The sequence below is a fragment of the Serinus canaria genome, chromosome 9 (genome assembly GCF_022539315.1).
Source record: "Serinus canaria isolate serCan28SL12 chromosome 9, serCan2020, whole genome shotgun sequence".
Classification (NCBI taxonomy): Eukaryota; Metazoa; Chordata; class Aves; order Passeriformes; family Fringillidae; genus Serinus; species Serinus canaria.
The window spans coordinates 3,113,592-3,138,969 of NC_066323.1; the positions used below are offsets into that span (position 1 = coordinate 3,113,592).

The 25,378-nt window shown below is 41.9% G+C and overlaps 2 protein-coding genes across 2 annotated transcripts in view; one reads left to right on the top strand and one right to left on the bottom strand.

The window, feature by feature from the left end:
• Nucleotides 1–1,293: 1,293 nt before the first annotated feature.
• On the bottom strand, nt 1,294–13,685 carry PDCD10 (programmed cell death 10). The gene is made up of 8 exons (XM_030227366.2): nt 13,536–13,685; nt 7,020–7,234; nt 6,394–6,447; nt 4,961–5,078; nt 4,154–4,280; nt 3,731–3,809; nt 3,320–3,402; nt 1,294–1,778 (listed from the first exon to the last, which is right to left on the bottom strand). The coding sequence occupies exons 2-8, from the start codon at nt 7,113–7,115 to the stop codon at nt 1,697–1,699; spliced, it is 639 nt and encodes a 212-aa protein (XP_030083226.1). The 5' UTR covers nt 7,116–7,234; nt 13,536–13,685; the 3' UTR covers nt 1,294–1,696.
• Nucleotides 13,686–13,772: 87 nt separating this feature from the next.
• SERPINI1 (serpin family I member 1) overlaps nt 13,773–25,378 on the top strand; it is a 44,785-nt gene continuing 33,179 nt past the window's right edge. Inside the window, exon 1 of the mRNA XM_009089002.4 lies at nt 13,773–13,910. The gene's annotated coding sequence lies outside the window, so the exon portion shown is untranslated. The remainder of the gene's footprint in view (nt 13,911–25,378) is intronic.

Below are 25,378 nucleotides of genomic sequence, written 5' to 3' on the forward strand. Positions count from 1 at the left end.
GCAGGCCAAGCTTTAAGAAACACCAGAAAGTTTGAACTATAAATTGATTCTGCATCCCTTTACTAAGCTCACTCTGCTAAGGACACGAGACACCACTGTCAGAACAGAGAACAGGCTGACCAGCAAGCTTTAAGGACCACGTCTTGCTTATAGCTCTATGTGTAACCAAAAATTGCACAACATACATTCCCAAAGAACTCACTTTTACACAGTACTCTCCTTCACATTGTTCTATTTGACTACAGTCAGTGCTCTCATCGAGGAAACGATTCCATGCACAAATAGACAGCAGAACATCCAGTGCTATTTGGGAGGCTGCAGTTTGCATTTCCCCCCTTTTTGATCCTTTCAGATCAGCAAATGCAAGGACCCAGCTGTTGTACCTGGGATAAGGCACTTGCCCCAGATGAGCAGTACAGCACCAGGCCAGTGTGCCAGACAATCTGCAGGGACCTTTTCTTCGCCATTTACAGCCAAACAAGGAATAGTTCTGGAGCAATTGTGCTCTTTCAGCCTGGAGTGCTCCTCCTGCAACAGCTTTCAGAAGCTGCTTCACATTCTTCCCTAAACTTCCTAGTAATGGCCACAGATTTTGCAAACTTCCAGAGGTTTATTCTACTTCCAAATCAGCTCGAGGTGCACTTCCAAGGGATTCGTCAGAACTTGTGAAACATCACCAGGAAATCACAAAGAGAAAATTTCCACCTGTCCAGCAGCAGCTCTTAACCATCTACACAGCCAAGGTTTGTCAGTCGAGGTCTCACATGATTTCAATTCCCTGAAAAAACAAAGTTGCCTTATGGCATGCATAGTATAGATATCACTAGTGCTACCTGGAAGAGTTCTAGCTCCAATCCTCCTCCCTCCCAAATGGGACAAATTCAAACCCACTTATCTGAATAGTTTTAAATTCAATCTTTGCTGCATATATTTCAAATAAACCTGTGCTCTGAACCTTGGAAAAGCCTAGGTGTAAAAAAAACCTGTTAACTCGCCACTAACAGAAGACTAAGAAAGAAGTGAGATCTAGTTTCTATCAAAAACAAAAGCACATCTCACTTCTGGGTTTATTTATTACTTTCTCAAAGACATTTTAATATAATTATTCTGATATTCTGGTCTAGATAACAGCCAAAATCTCAGCTTTAAGGAAAACCCCTCATTTTACACTGATTTGAACTCCCGGTAGCTTTAAGCACCCAAATAATTTTAATTTCTTTTTCTATTGAATGAATGTTCTGCAGTTCTAGAAAGATGAGTTATGCACTTTTGTTCACATACAAAAAGACAGTCTAACAGATGTAAACTATTTATTGAATATTTGCCACCAATATTGTTAAATACATAATCTTGCAGTTTTCCGCTTTCAAGTTAAAATGTCAGAAACAGAACACCAAATATTTACAATTCTTGTAAGGAATGTTACATAATGACACATTAAGGCGTAAATTCTTTTGGCTTATAATTCTGAAAAGAATGATAATAGCAAAAAGTGATGCAAAATCTTTCTTGTGAGATTATGATTAAGCTACAATGTTTTACAAAAATATGGTGTAAGATGGCAATAATCCCATTCAAAATCCTGCATTAGGCCCCTCGAGAGGGGCTGATAATTTATACAGTCAAAACTTTAAAATTTACATATAAAGGTACCCTATCCACCATTGAAAAGTACAACTCTCAACATATACAGTTTTCAGGCCACAGTTTTGAAGGTCTGGAGTATCAAGTTGGTTTGATGAATTAGTCGGTTGGCACTTATGAACACATTTATTGCCCTGTGGAAAGAGAAGAATATTGCTTCAGACACTTCTAGAAACATGGCAGTGGAGAAACCCAGCATCACTGGCATCTGGGCTTGGAGAATTGGAAGCACAGGGATGTTCCACCCTGTGCTGACCTACCTGAAGCTCCCTGCTGGCAGCCAGCCAGCCTCATTTGCATAGCTAATCCCAGGAAGGCCCTGTTGGTTTGGCAGGAATTTAAATAGAATTTGGCTCTCTATCATCACTGACATCTCAATCCTTTCCTTCTGGGATTCAGATAACCAAGGGAAAACCACGGACCAGACAACTGGGGCTTGGAACCAGATGATCTTTAAGGTCACAGCCATTTTCTGACTCTGACTGTTAAACACCTTTCCAAAGCTGAGCTCTTCATCCCCCAGGAATTCCAGAATTGGCAACTCTTCCCTCAAGGAATACTAAACGTGCCCACGTGTGACAGCAACACACTATGTTAGTGACCTTTCTGCACAGAAAGGTGTGGGGTCACAGAAGTTTTCAGCTCAGGAATGACGTCTGAGCACAGCTTGTGTTTAGTGCTGGGGGGAGCAGGGATCTCACCCCATGTGCAGCTCAGACGGACAGAAATTCCTCCTGACTTCCCAAGGATGGGAAATACAGGATGGAATTTCTTACACTACTGCAAATAATTAACACACTTTAAGCTTAAGGCCAGAACACACAGTACTTCTATCCAGGAATCAAAGCTACTACAGCCTAAACTTCTCGTTTTGGTATCAAATTTAGCCCCAGTTTCAGGAAAAGGAGAGAAAAACAAGAACGCCTTGATGGGAGCAGGACTGTCCTCCCAGCTGGTCTCAAAACTTTTCTCTCCTTTAGTAATGCACCATCTCCTGAGTGCTCTCAGCCTTTGCCAAGCTCAACAAGAGCTGACATCAAAGTTGGTTCCACCTTTAAAACAGAACACTTTGGCACTGTCAGAATCTGAGGGGGATCCACTCATCCTCCAAAAGAATCACTACAGTGAATTATACAGGAATAGTGACTGCAAAACCCAAGGTGAAGACCTGGAAAAAGCCTCAGTTTGAGGGCTAAAATGCTCAGCTAGAAAAAGATTCAGCTGAATCATTCCAGGTACTGTGAGGGTCTATAAAGAAAGGCCTATAAAGAAAGGGTCTATAAAGAAATAAAAATGTAAATCAAAGAGAACCCTGCACAGATGTTTTGTATTTGCAAATGATACTTGAAATAGGTAAATTACTTTTCTCAACAAAAAAATCCATAATTTCTTTGTCCTTGTTTATGCACTGAGAAAACCCACACAGGGCCAGGAAATGGAACTTTTCATTCAAATTCAAAACTAACACCACACAGGGGTGTTACATGGTGGTGAATTTAACAATTTTCCCTTTCCTCAAAGGCAAAGAAACAGCATTTTAAAGCAGCCATGGTAATGAGAGGACATAGGTAAGGAAATAATTAGGCAACTCCTAAAAAAGGCAGCTTATGCCTGTCCTATTTTCCTGTTAGTCATCATGTAAATCGTTGAAACAGCAGAACAAAAGCATACTTACTTTCCATCTTTAAAATAGGTTTTCAGAGTATCACTGAAACTTTTGGAGTATTTTACAAACTCTTTCTTTTGGTGCTCAAGTGCCTACAAAAACAAAAACACCAGGAACAGAGTCTTAGTTCACATATTTCTGGGTATTTGAGGTGAGTGAGAAACTTGAGGTTAAACTGATCAGAAGATTAACTAATGTTACATCGGGAATAAAAATTTTTGGGTTTTTCTTTACAAGAAAAAACCCAAGAAACAAAGAGGAATAATTTTTTTCTCTAGAATTCCTGAGACCTATCATACAACCATTCTGTTGTTAAAGCATGGTTTCATTGACCAGCTAAGCTCTGCTGTTCATCCTTGGATGCAAGGATGCCTCTTGTGTTGCTATCAGAAATGCTGGATGAAGAGCTGGTGCACGTACCCGCCGGTTCTGGTACTGGTATTTCTTGAAGACATTATTTACTGTGTCAAGGAGCTCCTTTATTGCACTTGCAATGTCCCTGTTGGGCAAGAAAAAGAGAATTTCAATATCTTCAGGAGATCCCAGGAAATGCTGGAATTGAATCCCTTTCTAGCAGTCAAGTATTTCTCAGGGCAGTCTCCACAGAGGAAGTGTCAGACATGATGGAGGAGACCAAATGCAGAGAGCCACAGCAGCATCCTGGGAATGCAGCCTTGGAACCAGCAAGTTTGGTCAAGTAACATCCTCAACATTTCTAAGTGGGATCAAGGCTCCCTGGCAATGGGAACAATGCTGCTACATCCACAGAATTTCAACATTCACACCTCAATACAGTAAGTTTGACCTCTCAACCTGCAGTAAAATCCATCATATTGTACTTACTTGATTGTCTGAAGAAACCTCACTCTGTCATTGATCTCATCTGGAATCTTACTAAGAATCTGTTTAAGTGCTCGTGCCTTTTCATTAAGATCTTGGAATTCAGGTTCAGGTCTTTCAATCATATACTCTGGCAAAAAGAACATAACCAAAAGCACCATTAGTTTGTCCTCAAGTCTGTAGTGACAGCTAAAAACATGACACAAAATGCAGCAAGACTGCCAGGGTGAGTTTGAAGGTGAACAGCACAGAAACAGCCACGAGCAGAGAACTGCAGTGAATAACCCCTGTGTGAATCAGGACAGTGCAACAATCACCTTCATTATTGCACGGTGGAAAAGAGCCCATCTTACTTTATTTGAGACATTAAAGTCATCAAATTCAGTATTAAAATAACTTAAAGGCTGCAGTATATTCTCCTTCTGTGACAGTCTAACTGCTGCTTTTAATTTGAAGTAGGAAAAAAAAAAAAAAGAGGATGTTATACTCCATATTTGCCTCTTCCTGGTTGTTAGCATTGCAAAAGGTGAACTATGCACCTATAAAAACATAGTTCTGAACATTCATAAAAACATAGTTCTGCACATTCATTTCCTTTCTTTCCTTCTCTTATTAGTCAAGTGTCATTTTCAGGGAGATTTAATTTCTCCAATAGCAGTATTCAAAAATACAAACTTTCTTCTACCATGATGAAAAAATTCTACTAAGAAACAAATAATCTCTTCTGAAAAAAAAAAAGAAATAGAGAATTGCATGTTCCTAGTTAACAGTGTAATTAAAAATACAGTTATCCCACAGAGGCTTTATTACCTTCTACATCATCAGCTGCCATACGCAGAAGAGACTCTGTGAAATTCACATCCACACTTTTCTTCTCCAGAATTTTCATGATGATGTCCTGTGTAAGACCTGGATTTTCTTTTTCAGCCTGTAAAGCAGAGAAATTTTATATTTTTAAATATGCAAGACCTGTACATTACAAGCACCAAGATATTCATGTAAATTGTTTCAGATTCTGCAGGAGTTTGCTAGAATTTTGAATGTCTAATGGCTTTAGACCAGTAGTTTACATTAAACACATTTTTCCACTACAAAATTCATTTTTCTTGGACTACATCATTGATTTTGTATAAGCAACTTTTCCAATAAGCCCTTGCACTCATTTTAATTTGAGTAAGAAAGGTTTTAATAAATGTCTCTATCCTGTTATATTTTCATAAACCCCAAGCTTTGAGACAAAGATATGGTATCCCCTGGAATTTAACTCACTCCAAAACCCCCACCTTCCCCCTGACATTTATAAATGTGCCTCTCATGAATCACATCATATGCTCAGACATCATCTGGGAATTGCTCTTTCAGAAAACCCAGCTTTTGATTGATGACATATCTAAGTACAGAGCTGGATTAACACTGGAGCTGTTCACATCACCTGTGCTGCTACCAGAAAACTGCTCTGTGTGGAAGAAAAATGAGCCTCTGTGGGTCTTTTAGCTGGCACTACCATTTTTACCAACATCTCAGTTTAACATTATTTGCATCCAGCTTAGCTCCTTCCCACCAATTGTGAAAACACACAAAACCAGCCCACACTTGTAGGAGCTCACTCTGAGACTTCAGCCCATCAAGGCACATTTAGATTTAAGTGCAGGAACAGGGAAGTATCCCAGATTTGCTCAGCTCAGATATGTCATGCCTGCCATTATTTTGCTTCAATATTTGAAAAGATCACCACTTCAATAAAGCAATGTAAAGGAATATCTGTATTTTCACTCCTTAGGAATACAATGGAAAAGTCAGAAGAATCTTTTTTTTTCCATTTACTGCTGGATTTCTACACAAACACTGAACTTCATCCACAAAAAAATCCCATTACTACTCACTTTGTAAACCAATTTCAAAGTCTGCTACTTGCCTATTGCTCATGAGAGCCTATTCTACAAATCTTGTGTGTTTTATACTAAGTTGATTATTTATTCACTGACTGCTCCCTCATTTAAGCTTTTGTTCTATATGGACAAGAGAAGAGTCTGTTTAAAATTGCTCATTCAGATTTCTACTCATGACATCTACAGACATCTCAAACTTCCAGTTCGTGCAATTGTCCACTTTATTTTTAGACTACTGGATCAAGGATGAAGTCTCAGATAAAAAGACAAGGAAATAAGAGAGCTGACATTTTAGCTTCATCTTACACAGCTTACTTTTGAAACAACCATTTTTAAGTGCAAGTTACTTCTCACCTTAATAAAAGCTGCTCTCAGTGTCTGAGCTGCAGACAGATTTACTCTTTCTAGCTGCAATAAAAGTTTAGAATTAATTATTAGCATTCTGTTGTTATCAAAACAAGTCAAGTAATCACACCTTGCAAAAGGGGGATTGACAGAAGCTTTCAAATTGCTGGTCTCACCTCAGAGATATTATAAAGTTAATCCCAAAGGAAAGACTTCCCCCATAAATGAAAACAAAAATCACTGGATGTATTTTGCAGCAAAAGTCTGACAGAAGATTGCGAGAACATCTTGGCAATCTCTGATATTCAGAGAAAAACTAATATTAAATTACAACCATTAGCAGTAAAATTAAAATGCATCAAGCTGTTCACAGGTTTGACTGTGTGCTATTTCCTGCCAGAGAATAGCAGAGCTGGCATTTTTGTCAAAATCCTGTGTTAAAGGTAAGAGAAAAGCTCAGGACCAAGACAACCAGCAAGCTTTGATGAGCATGAAACTACTGATGGCAAGAAAGGTGAAACAATGCAGAGAGAGATATGTTAGACAAAGCTTTCCCAAGATGAACAGCATGTTACTGTGGCCTCATTTCCCAAAATAAAGGGGATTACTGCATCCCAAGGTAAACTGGAGCTCACCTCATTAAAGACAGGGTACATAACAGCATAGAGAGGCATGGAAACCATAGAAGTGGTCTCTGCTTCATTCTTCATCTCTTCCATTGTCATCCTCATTCAAAGAGCCACTTCTCAAGGAAAACACTATAGAAGCAAAAAACTCCTCATTCACTGAAATGTCTCTTCTTTTTCCTCGTTGTGCAAGAATATTTGAAGAACTTGTGATATCTATTGTCCTTAGGGCGTGTGAGAAAAGAGAAAACAAACAAACACACAATTACAAATGCTCGAGAGGGACAGGTTCTAAAAATGACAAGGCACAGATCAATGTGAGTTCTACTGTGTAGAAACCAGAGATCTCTTATTACATGAGTCAAGCAAACATGGAATGACCACTTGGTGCAACTTCAAAACCCTAACTGAAATCTATTAAATGAGTATTTTAAAGAAAAGGTGCTACCCCAAGTGTTTTTCCCTTCAAGTTCTTATGGAATCAATTCTCCTTAAAGCAGGGATTTTATGTGCTACTTACAAAAATCTTGCCACCAATCATAGGCAGCAGCATAAGGTTCCTGACCACTCCCATCCAGGAAAAACTTGGAAAGGACTATATGCAGCCCAAGCCTCATCCAGATGCATTGTGACTATTAAAACCACCTATAAATACTCCATATTTTTGCATATGCATCAAGCTGTGATTCTGCTGGAGATCAGTGCTTCCTTTCCACCCATCTGAATGTGAACACTACATCTTTGGTTTTATATAAGCGGAAGTCATGTTTCCACTCAGGGTGTGCCACCAGCTATGTTAACTCAATGGAAAATTATTGTTCCAGTAACTGAAACTCAGTTTTGGAAGTTCTCCACCCAGCCCAGGTCATCATATCCAACATGGAAGGATGACTGCTCAGACCCAGAAATTATGTGGAAAAGAAAAAAGGTCACCTTACAGTTGATAAAAACCCCTTGTTCCAGCCTGCTGTATTTTCTATTAATCAGATTCTTTAAAAAATATTTTATAGGACATAACTGAGTTTAAAGACATGAGTCCAAGTCAGAAATAAAGATAAAAAGAAAGATATTAAGCTTTTTAATTTCTAGATTTGCTTGGAGGATTTAATGCACCAGAGGAGGGATTTTTTTCTCCTAGCAAGCTCCAGACACCTGGCATTTGCATGTCTATGTAATTTACTGACATTTTAGTAAGAAGTGAAAAGAGTAAAATTATAAGAAACAGCAGAAACTACTCCAGCAATCAATATCACTTCCTGAGAGTGTGAACAGGTTAAGAACATGCCAAGACATTTCTTCAAGTAATATTCCTCATTATGCTGTGCACTGGCTAAAGATCTTCAGGCTGTTTAAACAGAAGAACAGGAATTTTTTGTCCAGAGCAGATCTATAATTGTTTAGCCATAATTATACAAGTGAAATTTGTTACTGATTACAGCCAGCACAGAGAAGAAACTGGATGACTACAAATCTTGTGCATTTCTCTTTTGGGAACAGTAAAAGCTGAAGAAAAATTCAACATGATTACAGTAAAAACTTTATACAAGTCTTCTAACATGGACTGCTCACTGCAAAACCTCACTTTGCTCCTCTTGCTGTTCCAGCCTCCAAGTGACACAGATGAGCTGATTCCTCCAGCCCCAGAAAAGGATTCCTGAGGCTTTAGGAAGGGGTCTGGATGGATGAAATCCATCCACAGGGATGGAACTGCAATAATCAGGGGTCTCACAACCTTATCACCCACCCCTGGTATTTTACAGCTGCCAGGAACATGGAGGAATACAAGTGAATATTCATCATTCCTCAAAAAGTTGAGTGTTTTCCCAAGAACTTGTTTCAGTTACATAAATTCATGCCAGGTCTGCTCACACGGGGGGAGGGAACTTGTCTGAACAAGTTTTCACTCCCTACTGCAGGTACAAGCTGTCCCATTTATTATCCATGTGTATTCCCTGCTGGATGGAGATCTGCTTGTTTTGCTGTTCAATTCCTTTCTGGAAGCTCAGTGGATGTCCACTCTCACATCTGACAAGCACCACCTGCATTCACAGATGAATTTATAGCACGTTTTTATCTGTAATCTCAGAGTAAGTTTTTTAAATAGTTAAATCAGGTCACTGAACATTGTTCTACCCAGAAGATTTTTATCACAGGAAGAAGGGCAAAAAAGGACAAAATTGCCATTAGATATAATTACTTTGTTTTTATGGGTTAGCAGTATCCACACACACACAAAAGGAAATACTAAGTGAAATGATGGATTTTTATGATGATGAAAACCTATTACACTGTGAGCTACCATGAAGAACTCATTTTCTCCTGAAGAACCATAAGCTATTGTTACTAATCCATGGTACAGTTAAAACCCTCATATAAAAACAATTATACATTATCTATTACCCCTTTTCCAGACACTGACACTCCTAAAAAAAATACAACACTTGGATTTATATTAACACAAAGGATACCAATTCTGAAACTGAAGAGGTGGGTTTATATATATGTGCACACAAGGAATATTTAAGAACACCAAATGCTTTTGTTGCCAAGGTATGGAAAGAAATATATTAATTTTATCACACTGCTTGTTCATTTTTTTAGAAATCTTCCTGTTTTCCAGAAGATACACTAGGAAGCATCACAGTGTCATGAAGGACCTGACTGCTAAAACTCTCAAACTGGTTATCTTTACAGTTAGGAATCAACTTCACATCTTTTGGATGCAACTTATGCACTTCAGTCTTTGCTAGTGTTAAATAGAAAGAATAATTATCTTCACAAAGACTCTGTGTTCATTGTGTTACTGAAATTCAGTTTGTCATAGCTGCACTAAACCACATCCAAACACCCTTGAAGGTGGTCTCAATCCTGATTAGGGACCAAATCCTCGAGAAAACTGAAGTTTCTGTTCTAATTAGATCAATTATCAGCAAGTTCACTAACTTTCAAAATGGCCTGACTCAAGCCAAAGTTTAATGCACAGTATCAGCAGCAAGGAGGAGCTTTCAGCATTTCTTTTAGGATGTGATCAAAAGCAGCTCTGCACAGCTGCCAGACTTCCTGACAGTGTCTTCTAACAGCTTAACTTCAGTTCCTCCAATCCCAAAAGAGCCTTTTCTTTGAGAGGAGTTTACCCTATTTTCATCTGTCATCTGGTTTATTTTACACTCTCAAAAAAGGTGGGAATAAGATTCCATGAGAATGTGATTTATTAGGACAGCCCAGTGGAGTGGTAGAGTTGAGAAAATCCTGGAAAACTGTAAGATGCAGAAAAGGTGTTACTCTGCTGGCAAACCTGTGAATTGGTCTGAGGGGGCAGATGAGGAGAAGGCAGCAGGACACTGCCAAACACTGAGCTGAGTGTCAGCCTGATCCTCCTGTGTGTTACAGGGACCCCCCCAGACCCAGATCCCTGGGTGTGCAATCAGAGTCCTGGGAGAGAATGGACAGAATGATACAGGAATTGAAACAGAATCTGATTTGTCAACTGTGCTAAAATAATACAGTTAATACAAGCCTGACTGCTCAGCCCTGACCCATCAAACACACCAGGCTGGATTCCAAGAGATGCACTAACATGGAATATGTGCTTTCACTGTCAGGATAAATCTTACATTCTAACCTTTAAGTCTCAGCACTAAAATATGATCCCAGCCAGTCAGCAAACATGGAGAGAGCTGGTATATTTTAGATGAGGAACAGATTTGGAAAGGTTCTTTGACAGACCTATTCCCCCATAGCCACCCAATGACATTTTAAATCATTCAACTGAACTTTAGCAGAAAAAAACCCAAAAACCCAACTCCTGCCAAGAAGGGTGAAGAGCACAAACCACCCCACTTCCCACATGTACAACCACCATTGTCAGTGTCTAAGGTGACAACTGGCTTTCTCTAATGTGTGTCATTTACTGACAGACTTTTGGTCATGCACTTAAATCAAGCAGAGCTGCTTAATAAGAGCTCAACCATCCCCAGGTAACTACAGCAGGCAGGATCCTCCCCAAATCCACACCTGCTCCTAGGCCAGGCTGAAGAGGTTTCCATCAAAGAAAGGTGTTTGTGTAACACAATCTTCTGAAGCAGTGCTTAAAGCAAAGAGAGCAGACTCTCATGATTTCAACTTTTCAAGTTTTAAACCAACAGAAATATTTGATATCAACTGGCAGGGTTTCAGCTCTGTCATCAGCAGATCTACCTCTGCACTGATGTTGTCTCTGTTCCCTTCTCCAGGCTCCATCTACCCTAGATCTGGGAAGTGCTTAGACATTAATATTCTTTTTTAGAAAAGTACTACAGAGGAACAAGGCCCAAGGCAGTGATTACAAATATTATTTCAGTGGTTGGCTTCTAGCAAAAATCACAGCTCCATTCCTGCTAGAAAAGACTACCTTACTGCCAAGAGGTTCTGCTCCACTTTTTGCAGGGAGGATTCAAGAAGAGGTTTTGCCTTTAACCTGACCTGAGATCCCTGAGTTACCAGAAAAATTCATTCAAGTACTGGAAGAAAGAGTGGGGGAAGGGAAAGAACACCATAAATTCCACCTGAATTCAGAGGCAAAGCTTGAATCAAAATGTAAGAGCAATGTGCACGGGAGGAGGGAGTGTAGATAATTTACTACTGCTGTTGTAAAGTTTATGGAAATAAAACAAAAATTGCAGAATTTGCTCTTTTAACTATATACACACCCCACACCTGTCTTGGTAACTGTTTCTGTCATAATAGTCACTTTAATTAAAAAAAAAAAACTTAATCCACACATTTTTTTGGGTCAGATGTTACCTTACCTGCCACTGCAATTTAATTATCAACTGCAATTATTTCCCATTGTATAACCTAGATTATTTGATACAAAGCTTCAAAGCTTTGTGTTTCAGATACAAAATTACTTTCCTTCTTTTTAAAGCTGAGTATGCGTGGATTCACTGGGATTAGCATACACATCAAGTATTGGGATAACAATCTGTATTTTAAAATCAGCAATGATAAAAAAGGACTTAAAAAGGCATCCTACTGAATTGATTCCACATCCTGCTGATTCTTACACCAAACAGTTTCACTGCAGAGTCAATAAAAGGAATGGCACCAGCAAATAGTATTGAAATTTGAAAATGTCTTCAAATGCCCCTCAGCAAAACAGAAATGCAGTTTTCAAACATTTCCACACACGTGTAACAGTCACCTGCAGTGAAATTCACTCTGGCAAAGCAGAACTGCTTATGCATTTGATTACGGTAAGAGCAGTTCTATGACTAATTCAGAAATGACACAGACCTGTGATAAATCCAAGATGTCTATTTTTAGAACCATATCAACTCAAAAAACAAAAACCAAGCCTAGCCTGAAGTCAGGCTTATAATTAGTCCGTGTTCTTTTGCTGGACTTCAAAATGGAAGTGATTTAATCTGTCCCAATACACCCAGTGTGTGTCTCACATGAGACCCTACAGCCTGTGCTCCAGTTCCAGCAGTCAGCAACACCAGAACTGTTACACAGCATAACTGAAACAGGTCACGAATGTTGGAATATTTAACCACAACAAACTATCCCCGTTTCTCTTTCTTTTTCACCTCTTTGGGAATGTGAAAGTGAAGCCATTACTCTCCCAAACACAAACAGGTATGACACAGTTCCAAAAGCACAAAAATGCATTCCAACGTGTGAACAAATACCAGAGGAGAATTAGTTCCTCTGATAACAGGAACAGCACAAGGTTTCAGCCACTCAGTATGTGCGAGCTACAGGATAAACACCAACCCAACTCACCAGTTCAGTGAGCAACTTAATGGGACACCCCAGCCCTGAACACCTGCCCTGACTGCTCAGTCCCCAAGGGGGGCACAGCCGGGGGGGAGCCTGCGGAGAAGGAATCCCAGAATCAATCAGGCCGGAAAAGACATCCAAGATCATCGAGTCTGACCTTTGAACAAACACCACCTTGTCAACCAGACCATGGCACCGACTGCCACGTCTAGCCTCTCCTTAAACACCTCAGGAACGGTGACTGCACCACCTCCCAGGGCAGCCCATTCCGATGTCTAATCACCCCTTCTGTGAATAATTTCTCCCTAATGTTCAACCTACACCTCCCCTGGCGCAGGAAGGAGGAAGGAGCCGAGGCGCCCTTTCTCCCTGCCCGCCGCAGCCACCTGACAGCGCTCCGCTCCGAGAGGACGAGCTAAAAATAAAACACACAAAAATAAAACACATCCGGGCCTGCGCCTGCCGGGCCCGGGCCGAGCGAACCAGCACCAGGCCGGGAACGCCGGAGCGGGGCCAGGCCCCAACCCCGCGGCCGCGGGAAGGGCGGGGAGAAGGACAAGCCCTCGGCGCTGCCTCAGGGCCGGAGGAAGGAGGTCACCGCCCGGCCGGGAGGGGAAGGGACACCCCCCGCACCTTCCCCGCACGGCGAGGCCGCCCTCAGCCGCTTCCTCAGCCCGGCCGCCCCTCTCGCAGCCCCGGAGGGCGCGGCGGGCCCCGCGTCCAGCCCGCGAGAGCCGGGCAGGGCAGGGCTCGGCACCTCACCTGCCCCGGCCCGCCGAGCCCCCGCTGCTCCCGAGGGGCTTCGCCGCCGCCGCCGCGCCGGAAGCGCCCGCGAGGAGCAGGAGGAGGAGGAGGAGGAGGAAGATCCGCGGTGTTACCACACACCAGGCGTTGTCCGGAACCGCGCGCGGGGCCCTGGGGCTCGTAGTCCGCCCTCCGCGACCACAAGCCCCACAATGCCGAGCGGAGCGAGGGCGGGAGCGCTCGGCGGGGCGGACCGGGGCGGGGACAGTGCCCGGGCGGAGCGGGGCTCAGAGGAGCCGAGCACAGCCCTGCACGGCAGAGCCGCGGCGGAGCGCGGAGCGGCGGCAGCACCGCCGGGCAGCGGGCGGGGCGGCGGCGGCGGCGGGAGTGCTGGTGAGTGCGCCCGTCCCTTCGCGGGGCTATGTGACCAGATAAACCGGCCAGCTCCGGCTCGTTTCTTACACCGAGCGGAGCACCGTGGCGGAGTAGCGGCGGTGCGGAGGAGCCGCTGCCCGTGCGGGGGTCGCCGGCGTTCCCTCGGCGCCGGAGGGAGGGCGGGAGGCAGGGACGGGCTGCGCCCGCTGCAGCGGGAGAGAAAGCGTTCGGGATTGGAGCTGCTCCTCCGGCGTGGGATAACCGGCGGGGAGAGGCAGGCAAGCCCAGGAGTCCCTCCGGTGCCCGCTCGGCTGCTGCGGGCGGCCAGGGAGGGACGCGCTCTCTGTCCGGCCCCGCGGAGCTCACCCCGCGCCCCGACGGAATTTGTGCTCGGGTGAAGGAAGGGTCGCGGTGCCGTGCCCCAGAACCTGCCTGCGGTGTCCCGCGGGTCTCTGCGGCCGTCCGGACCCTTCCCAGCCCTTCTGGGCTTCCAGAGCCCGCCCGTGAGGGGCTTCGCCCGCCTGTGGCAGCCCCGTCCCGGCGGCTCGCTCGGCGCGCCGCAGACCGTCTGTGCGCCCCGAGTGTTGGCCATTAAAAGAACTAAACTTGGGCATTATTGGTAGGGGTGGTTCTGCTCCTAGTAAGCTTTGAGGTTTGGAGTTTCGAATTACGTTGTAGAAAGAGCTCAGCGATTAAAATTTAATATTTATATTAAAGCATCAACTCAGTTCTAGGTCCGAATTTGAATTTCTGATGTGTCGCTGTTAACGCTCACTTTTTAAAAATGCTCATCGCTTCTACCTTACGTTAAGGCACTGAATTTCCTAATGTGAACATGGGAATGAAGGATTAAACTTGTCAGGCAGTGGCTGTAAATTCTTGCAGTGCTGCTGGCAGGGTGGGAAGAGTTGGGTGCCTTCGGGAGCAGAGGGACAATGTGCAGGTGTCTGTGCGTGTCACCCATCCTCATCTCCTCCTTCGGGGTGGGCAAGGGCTCTGGGTGGGGCAAAAATAGGAAAAAAGGTTCCTAGATTGTTACACGTGTGAATTTTCTCCTTCCCACACCACCTTGTTTTGTTTTAATCAGATCTCTCACATAACAAATACTCTACACTTCCTGGTATTAAAGGGCTGCTTAAAACCTGCATCATGCATTTGAGTTTTGTATTGTTCATCACCTTTGAGCTCAGCTTCTTCAATTTTCCCCTCACTTTTGATGTGATCTGGTGATTTGGTCTAACGGAAAATTACGCCCTTCGGTGTAGGGGAGAGGTGTTTAGTGAAATGTTGTAGCATAGATTGAGCCAAATGTCTGCTTAATGGTTATTTATCCTTTCAGTGAAATTAGTGTGTTTTAAATAAAGCTACAAAGCTGCAGTCATAGAGCTGCTAAAACTTAAGATAGTTACCTCTTCCATCAATTTTGTGATACTTTTCTGTATTCTGTCAGGTCTTGGTTGGAGTTCTCGGGGTTGGACCATGAGGCTTGGACCAGATTCACACTTTGCTATTTTACATCCATTGTGTTTTTTTAGAATTAGTCTGGCTTGGTTGAGTGTGATGAGGAATAATTGCCAAGGGAAGGGAGGGAGCAGAAAAGGGTGATGGTGGTTTTTTTAAGGTGTGGGTTGTCTACAGAATTACACAGGGCAGCCTAAGAAGTAATGCAATGTGAAGGCTTGTGGCAGTGTAAACTTTCCTGTTAAAGGCAGTCATGAGTTCCAAAATTTGACCTCATGAGACTGCCTGTCCTGTATTTTCACATCCTCTAGTCCAATTTGAGCTGGGATTTTTAAATTTGCTCTGAGTTTGTCTCTTCATCTGCCGTTGTCAGGGATTTGCTTGCATGTAGATGAAAGTTATTAATGAACGTGTCAGTCATCTCCTTTCATATTCAGGGGTGAACAGTTCTAGGAACACTATTGTTGTAACAACTCTTTTGAAATTTACTCTGTTGATGTAAATGTTGTATTTATGTGTAGCTTAGTTCAGTTTATAACCTTGTGTATCACAGCACGTAGCCATGAAAATGGGTTAGTGCTGGTAGAATTCTTCACAGCAAGATTTGACTACTCCCAGCTCTTTAGAGAGCAACTAATGTTTTACTTCTCAAAATTTCAAATTTGTTTTTTGGGCTGCTCATCATCAGTGAAGACACATTGTTGGCATGCCTGAATACCTTTTAAAATAATTTCTAGCAATTTGTGTTCTGTGTGGGCAATACATTATTCTGTCTGTGTAAAGCACAGGCTGAATTAATATAGGGTACATCTGTCCTATACTGAGTCTTCAGGCTGTCCTTATCTGAATTAAGCTGTGTGTTCAAAATAACGTTACAAACTGGTGTGTAAGCATGGTTTCCAAAGTTAATGTTTGGTTTTCTCTATTTTATATGGCTTGCATGTCTCTGATACAATATAATGGGCAGATGGTAGGGAAAGATGTCTGTATAGTCAGCTGTAATTAGTGATAAATGTGTCTTTATGAATATATACATACTTTGTATGTATGAAAAAAGAGTTGTTTAATTTGGGAATCCCTTAAAAAATTTTGGGTTTAATTCGTCTTCCTAGCGTGGTCTTGTGCACTGGATGATTAAACATTAGCAGAACACAGAGGTGGGGGAAATAAGATACCATGTATTCCTGCAGGGAAATACTTGGAGTCTTGAATTATTGAATTGACAGGAGGACACATTTTCTGTCAATTTCTTTGTGAGATAGCCCAGGACATAAAGCTGTAGCCACTTCAAGACAAAAAAATTAATCCCATAGTTCAGTAATAACAGGGAAGTTTTTGGTGCTAATTTTCCCTCTGTACTTGGCATTTGAAGCAGTGCAAATGACAGGGATGTACAGATGTATTGATCCCATTGAGAATGTGTTTATTTCAGGTTTAAATACCTCAGTGCAGTCACTAGGAAGGTCGTATTGGAGAAGGTCTGTAGCTCTAAAGTAATGGGGGAATAGTTCCTTGTCTGCTTGTGGCTTGGGTAGTTCTCAATAGCATCTCGTTTGGTGGCCTTAATGAAGTATCTGTGATAAAGAATTGTTCTTATGTGGTGTGATTAAAATATCAGCTCTAAGGTCGTGTTCTGGTTTGTTTAATACACTTCAAAGCTAATGATTATGAGAACTGCAGACCGTGGCTAATGGGATAAAAGCTGTGTGAGTTATCCACGTCCTTTTTGGGCTTTTGGAGTCATTGCAGAGCAGCTGTAGCTGTGAGATGGGAAAAGAGGAAATTTCTTATTCATACAAGCTAATGAGTTAAATGTGTGTATGGCTTTTGGGTTAATGAGATTTGACCTCGTGTGTTGTAAAGCATTTTTGGTTTAGTTCAGTGTTTAAATATTATGATAATTCCTGAGAAATATTTCTGCAGACCTTGAGCCTCTTCTTTCAGGAAGAATCAATAATGACAAGTAATTTACTGTCTAGAAGAAGAAAGTTAAAACAATATGGTTGTATTTAGTTTTAACCAACTAGATTCCAATTTATAGGCTGGCTGTCTTTGCAGTAATTTATGAACTTTGTGTACTTTAGCCCTGAAGTCTTTCATCATTACAACTAAAGAAATAATTGCTTAATAATGCTCTCTGTTCCTGCTCTGCCGTGTGAGTCTGAGAGTTCCAGCCCCGTGATGGCTTGATGGCCTAATGGACAATCTGCTGCTTCTAGAAAGATCCATTCTGTCCCAATCAAAAGTGAAGCTGTGCCATATGTGCAGGGGGGTGTCAGATGTACAAGGCAAGCACTTGTTAGCCAGCAGTGATCTCCCCAGACTGTGGAAGAGCTGCAGTTCCTGTGCTTTTCCTTTCCTCTAATTTCGTCATTCGTGTTTCTGTGTGTGCAGTAGGTTTGGGGGGATTTCCTCATCTCAGAAAAGAGAACTCCCATTTCCTTTTTAACCTTTCTGCACCACAGAAAGGCTTTTAACCTTTCTGCACACTAAAGGCTTTGTTTTGCTTTTGCAGTTCTGAGAATTCTGCTCAGACAATTCCCTTTGCAGTAAGACAAAACGCCCAAGCACTGCTCACCAGTTGCATTCTGCATCTGGTACTGTTTGAGCAGCAGTTCCATTCCAGCCTTGATTCTCCTGTGGAAGTTTGGAGTGAGCTGGAGGACTTGGACATCTACTTTTCACTGTGATTTTTTTAAGTGCCCTTGGCATGTCAAGGTAGTGTTGAGAGCGTGGGTACTTTGCCAAAGACAGCCTGTCGGAACTCCTCAGCATCACTCAGCCACTGGAGATTGCCTCCTTCCCTGGCACAGCAGCAAAGTGCCAGGGTTTGGGGACTGTCTCCGTGTCTGAGGTGATGTTTGCTGCCCTACTTTTCCCCATACATCTCAGTTATGTAAGTTAGAAAGAAAGGTCTAAAGATTTAAGGCATCATTTTTTAATTGGTACACCAAAACTGCCCTTTTCCAATGCTTTTTTCTTTCCACGTTTAAATTAAAGCAGCTCCTGGAGCATTTAATGACTGTGTACTTCACACAGCAATTGGAGTTCACTGAAGCAACTCATGTTTTCTCTCTCAGATATCTTTTTCTCAAAAGAAGCATTGCTCCAGTTTCTAAACTATTTAAAGTAATTAATCAAAACCTAAGATGACAAGAACAGCTTCTGTAATATCGGGTCCTCAACTTGAGATGAGGTTGATGCAAAGGGAAAGTGCCCAAGTCCCCACCAGTGTGTGTAAAGCCTGTAGGTGAATGATGACCTTTTCATCTGCTAAGAGAGATGAGAAGTGGGAGGAAGAAGACAGGGGAGCTGAGTTATTTTTACTGTAAATATGTCAGTTTATTGACTTGTTAATTTCAGATTTATTCAAAAAAGCAGGAGGAGGAAACACTAATGTCTGCCAAAAACAAAGTAATTAGTGGGAGTTGAAAGATGTCTAATGACTCTTACAAGTACCAAAGAGGAATAAACTAGTCTCTTATTAAAGTGGATATGGACTTTTAAGACACTGTAGTAATTCTATTTTATCTTTAAAACATGTGCAATTGCATATGGTAAATAAAAACCTAAAGTAACATTGTTTATTCACAGTAACATTACAGGCAGAGGGTGGGATTTTGATTTAAAAAAAAATTAAAACACCAAAGCTGACTCCACACTTCTAAAATAAGGGTTCAGCTAGCACTTGACAAAGCTTGAGTTTGAGTTGAAGATGACAGAAGAGTTTTAGATTAATGCTTAATGTGCCTGCTACACTTGGTCTAGAGTGACAAACAAGATCTTGTTTCATGACTGTATGTGGTATGGAGCAGCTTCTTTTTTCTATGCCAAGGGACTCTAGTTGTGATTAGTCCTGTCACAGGATCCATCAGCACATCTGCTCTGCTGGTTGTGTGTGTCCAAGGGAGCTGTTGGTGGGATCTGCAGGCTGAGGAGCTGGGAAGAAGAGGACAGCAGGGTCTGAGAATCTGGAGAGAAGAGAGCCAAGGGTTAGGAAGAGCAGCCATGCAGCAGCTGGAAATGAAACCTGGGAGCTTCAGAGCTGAACCCTTTAATTCAGCACTGCTCCGGTCTGTGGTTGCTGTGATCTCATTTCCATCCTGCAGCAATGCTGATTTAAGCATGACAGATTGGGATTATGTGTTGTCCCCAACTGGTGATAGTGAAAGCCTGGGAGGGCTCCTCTGCCTTTGCCCGGGTCATTCTCTGTATCTGAGCTGCTGGCCTGCTTTATCCTCCTCCCTCCATGGCCAGGCTGTCCCCAGGGCTCTGTCCCCTGGGTCATTCTCTGTATCTGAGCTGCTGGCCTGCTTTATCCTCCTCCCTCCATGGCCAGGCTGTCCCCAGGGCTCTGTCCCTGGGTCATTCTCTGTATCTGAGCTGCTGGCCTGCTTTATCCTCCTCCCTCCATGGCCAGGCTGTCCCCAGGGCTCTGCCCTTCCAAGCTCTGCTGTGCCCACAGTGCTCTGTGCTCCTGCAGGGTGTGCTCACAAATCCCTGCTGCTTTTATCCCCCAGGGCTCCTGACTTCTGCCACCACCACAAGGACTCAGAGCTGTGTTTGTGCTGCTTTGTGGCTGTAATTCATGGCTGTTCTTCCTGCAGCCCTGTGCTGTGCCCACCTGGCTGCAGCTCCCCAGTTCACTGCCACCTGTGTGGCCACTGCAGGCACCAGCTCTGCTTGCTCTGAGTTGGCTGCAGGACAGTGCCTTGGATTTGTCCTCCCCACGTCTGAGGTACAGGGGATGTCCTAGTGTCACCAAACCCCACGGGGATTTTGAAGCTCTTGGAGCCTCCACTTGCTCAGAAGCTACTTGGCATCATCTCTAGCTGACAGTTCCCATCTGTTTTTCCTACCATGCCTCTGTTAAAATACTAAAGAAAGCAGGAAATTAGATATAGGGGAGGATACCAAGGAAAACAAATATCAGCAAAAAAGCAAGCAGAAATATTTAATTACAGGGGATATGGAGCAGCAGGGCAGATAAGATACCCATGACAGTGAGTAAGAATCAAATTGGCTGTAAGTAGATCTATTTTGAGGGGCTGATATGCATGAAGCAAAAAATGCCATTAGTAGTTTATCATATAGAAGAAATGTGAGGGAGGAAAATGTGCATGCAATATTAAAACACAGTGCACTTGTGCATTTGACATAACAGATAGCAGGTACCCATATATGAAGTGACAGCAAAATACCCTTTAGCTGCAAGGGGACAAGCTTTCACTCAGTCACAATGCAAACAAGTTCTTGAAGTGATGGAAGCATATTTCCCAAGAAGAGCACGAGGACATCTCGTATTTGGAAGGGGAGAAAAGCAGCAGAAATTCAAATCTGCATCTAGGAATTGTTCCAAGGAGCTGAGTCTCACAAAGATCTTTGTTACCTTTATTGAAAGCCCTATGGAGATAGAGGTATGGAAATGTGTTCCCACTGTTTGTCATCTCAGCATTGGTAGACACCAATTAAATTGATTTGCACCATCCTTTCCTAATCCTTATCCATGTAACTATCCTATCCTGGATATTACTTAATCCCTTAGGAAGTACAGGGCTTTGGAAGAATCCCTGGGAATATTGCTGAAGCACTGAGAAAGCAAGGACAAAATTAATTTTTTGCTTTCAAAGGTTCTAGGATTATCCCAGGAGCTCAGAGAAGGTAACACCGATGGATTGGCAGTTTTAAGGGAAGAAGGGGAAAAAATTCCTTGTTTTTACATCTTTTGGTAGTGGACAAGTCACTTCATCTTTACTTAACCTATGTTTCTCCAGTATAAAATGAAAACAGACTCTACTCATAATGGCTGTGAAGCATCTGGGGTTAATTTGTTAAAGATAAAGGTGTGTTTGACTGTGATTAATACTTTTAACAACCTCAGTCTATAGAAGCCATGTAAGCAACTAGCTGGGCATCTCATTCATCAGGCTTGGTGATCTTTGCTGGCTCAGAGCAGCCTGGTATGGATTTTCAGAGACACTGGATCGTTCCTATTACTTACTTGAAGGATAAATTGCAACATTTATCATGGCATTCCCATTTTTATTTTGTAAATCTTTCAATACCGTGATTGAAGAACACTTTGAAAGCCAATAAGTACAAATCCCAGATATTGTTGGAATTGTAAGGGTATTTTGCACCATCCTGATCAAAGTAACAAACAGCATCAATGGACTTGCACAACACATAAATGTTATGTATTTTCAAGGAGGCCATTAGAACACAGCATTCATTTGGAAAATATTTGGAATAATAATCTATCATTCACTCATGGAAAATTTCAGTGTTAGGTCGCGTTTCAGTCAAGAAAATACTTGATATCCTTTAGAAACAAGAAATTGTGCCATCACTGAAGCCTTGCAAGGTTGTGCTGAGACAGGAAGCAGCATATTAATGTGAAATTTCCATCTTTTTCACGCTTAAATGGAGCAGATCTAAAGTCAGTTCATTCAACAAAATGGCAATTTGGATCTATTTTACAGAGCTCACTTGAGGCAATGTGCTCTTGCTAGTTCACTTTAAATGTGGATTCTGAGACTCCGGAAGATTTTTGCATATTTTGATTACCATCAGTTCTGTTTGCTCACATTTTACCTGCTTGACTAGAGAAATAAAGTTTTCCTGGGTATCTTTTGGCATATACAAAATCTAGTTAATTAAGACATGCTATACTTTCTCCCCAGAGTCAAAGTCTAATGTTCAGCTGGCCGACTTGCATGAATAATCCATCACTGTGAATCATTAATTTAGAAGACAAGCTATGGTAATTGATGTCTTTATGCAAGCTATGGAAATGCTTAGGGAAATTGCTTATTTTTTTCTTGTTAGTTCCCTTTTTTTTTGTTTTTCATTTGCTTTGGAATATTTCTAGGCCTGAGTAGTGTGGATTCTGAAATGGATTCACCTGAGATTAAGGTTCTTGTGGGAATGGGATCTCCTTCTTGAGTTTGATAAAAATCTGAAGATTTTTGATCTGAAAAATTTTTAAAATCATAAGACTTAACCTTGAGCTAATCTTGTGTGCATACATTGGACGAGCCACTCTAAATTTTGGCAGTTTCTGGGAAAAGGAGCTGCCATGGTGGTCTTAGCAGTGGCTTTAATGTGGTAAAAATGCTTTTAAAATTCCTGTCATAATTTGGTATTGCAAACAGGGATTGCAAGGTAAGTTGGTATTTAGACCTTCCTGTATTTCCCAGCATGTTTTATCAAAATAAGCATATAAAAGGCTGGTGATGTGTAAATTTTTTGGAATACAAATACATATATGTAGTTGGAATATATGCCTTTGAAGATAATGTATCACATAATTCCTAAAGCTCACCTATATGCTACATTATAGTGTAACCATTATGTCTCTGTGGCATGAAAGGTTACTCATTTTGTTTTCTTTCTGGGAATCTCTTCACTTTCACTCATAATTGAAAAATGAGGGTTTGCTACCCATTTACAATTATTTTGTCTGCCTTCAGAACAAGGAAGAGGCAGTTGGTTGGTGTTGAATGGGAGCCAGCAGCTTGGTGACATTTCAAAAGTGGGATATCAATAACCCATATATGACTTAAGCATATATTATGTAATAATGTCATATATGCAAAACATTATAAAGTCTTTCCATTGATGTTAATGGGATTTGGACTATAACTATATAGTACTAAGATGATTCTTTTTCCATTGAGGAAATTTCCTAAATATTTCTTGTGTGTTCTGTAGCTGAAATGCAAAGTGGCCCATTTCTACAGATAGATTTAACATGTTAACAATTGTGAAAATGAGCAGGCAGGCTTATTTTGTGTTCTCTTTTTTTTTACCCTTGAATATTTATTTCCCATTTAGGCATCAAACTAGAGGCTTATTTGATCTCATGTGCTTGGCTGCTCCTGTTTGTTCCCAGCTGAGCCCTGATGTGCTGCACTTTGAGAAATCCAGCCCTGAATTTTGACATTTTACACGGGAGCAAACAGAGAACATGTTCCCAATAAATTCGCATTTGAGCTGAATTCAAATAGGTTTTGCTGTTTGGGTTCAGTTTCATAAGGTAGGAGAGGTGAAATGCTGCTGATAGCTGCAGTTATTGAAAAATGGTAATCACAACTTTCATAAAGTGAGATAAGCCATGTTTATTAATGTTTTCTGTGGCCACAGAGTGACTTGGCCCTGGGACATTAAATGCCTAAATGGGTAGTGTAATTAGCTTTTTTCCACTTATGGATCAAGCAGCTAAACACACAACATTTTCTGAGCAGCTCAAATTATTTTTGTCGTGTTAGTTTAAGCCAAGGGAAAAGAATTCTAATTTTTCAGGTTTTTTGAATAAAATCAGCTGCACAGTGAACAGAACTGGGGTCCTCAGGAGGTTTTTATGCCAGCAATGAAACTGCTAAACCTGGGATGATTTCTGTGTTCCCACCCCTGACACAGAACAGAGGTTTGAACCATGCTGGCCTGCACGGTTTTTGGCCAAGAATTCCAAAATTTGGCCAAGAATTCCAAAATCATTGGCCCAACACCATGGCATGTAGTGGCTATGGGTAGAGACCCCCCCCAGGCAACCTCTTCCAGAGCTTTCTTGTGTTTGCCAGCAAAATTCTATTGTTTGAGCCTGATGTATTGTTTCTGCAGTTTGAAACTCAGTTTGTCCCATCCACTGTGCATACACAATCAGAACAATATTTTAATGCCTTTTTTCTTCTCCCTCCATGATTGATATCAAAGAGAGGGACTGAAATAAAACATCCCCAAACTGGCCAAGTCTGATCTTTTAAATCCATATTAATTTCATACTTGGCTACCTCAGCTGGCATCATTGTTAGTCCAATTAAAAAATAAACACCCGCCCTAAAGAATTTGCAGCCAGGCTGTGTCACACTCAATCCTAGGGGAAAATTCCTAAGGCATAGGGAATACTCCTGGTTTTTGAAAGCACTGCTTGAGTGCCTGCCAAATGTAAGCTTTTTTCCCCACAGTAACCACCTTGACCTCTTTGACAGTTTCATAAACCAAATAAATACACTGCAAAATCCCCAGTTTGATCAGGACATTACAGAGGAAAATTTCTAGTCTGGATTTCTGGATAAAGTAATCTCAGCAGTTCCTGGAGGGAGTGAGTGGGGAGTTGCCAGTGTCAAATAGGAGGTAAATATTTCTGTCCCTGAAACAATTCAGCAAAAAGACCTCTGAAAATCTGAACAACCTGAGGACTTGGAGGTAGTTAAGCTCTAATTTTGTAATGTCATGGTTTGACTCTTTCTGTATAAGACAGGTTAAACGAGTAGGACCTTTAAAATGAGAACAAGGAAATGTTTGTTTAATAAGGCCCCAGTAAAGATTTTTTCCCTAATGCAAACTCGCTGAATGGGAGTGCAGAAGTGTTTGAGGTTAGGGATCAGCTGTGGCCATTCAGGCTTGTAATTACAGCTGTGATAAGTGTGTTTTCAAGTCTTGCTGTACTAAGAGTTTTCTTAATCCATTATTTTACTTTCATTGCTCCTCCTAGTACATTGTAACAATTCCTGAAAACTTCTGAATCATGGGAAAACAAGTGTTAAGCTATTAATTTCTGGCTCTATAGAGACATAAACTGGAGTCTTGCCTGGGCAAGTGCGTGGCTGTGTCTGACATCACCAATGTTGTATTTGGGAGCCACGGTAAGCACGCAAATATTGCAGCTCTGTGAAGACTGGACTGTTTAAAGTCAAGGTTTTTAATGTAGCATTGGGGGAAAAAATGTAGTGAACTTCTCCATTATTAGCTGCCTTTGTTACTGTGGGCTTTGGGAGCTGGGGAACAGATGGCTCCTGGTGAAGGCTGGATGTCTTCTGCTGTTGGCTTCCCTGTGTTTTTATGGAAACAAGCGCTGATGTCTCAGCTGGTTGCTCTCTAAGTGCAGAAATTCATGGCACTAAAGGTCCCACAGCTTTGGACACTTGATCCAGTGGAGCTGCTGTCACCTCTACACAGGGGAATTTACTGCTTCAAACAACAAAACTCAGTGCTGTTCTTCACTTCAGGGTAGTACAATTCTG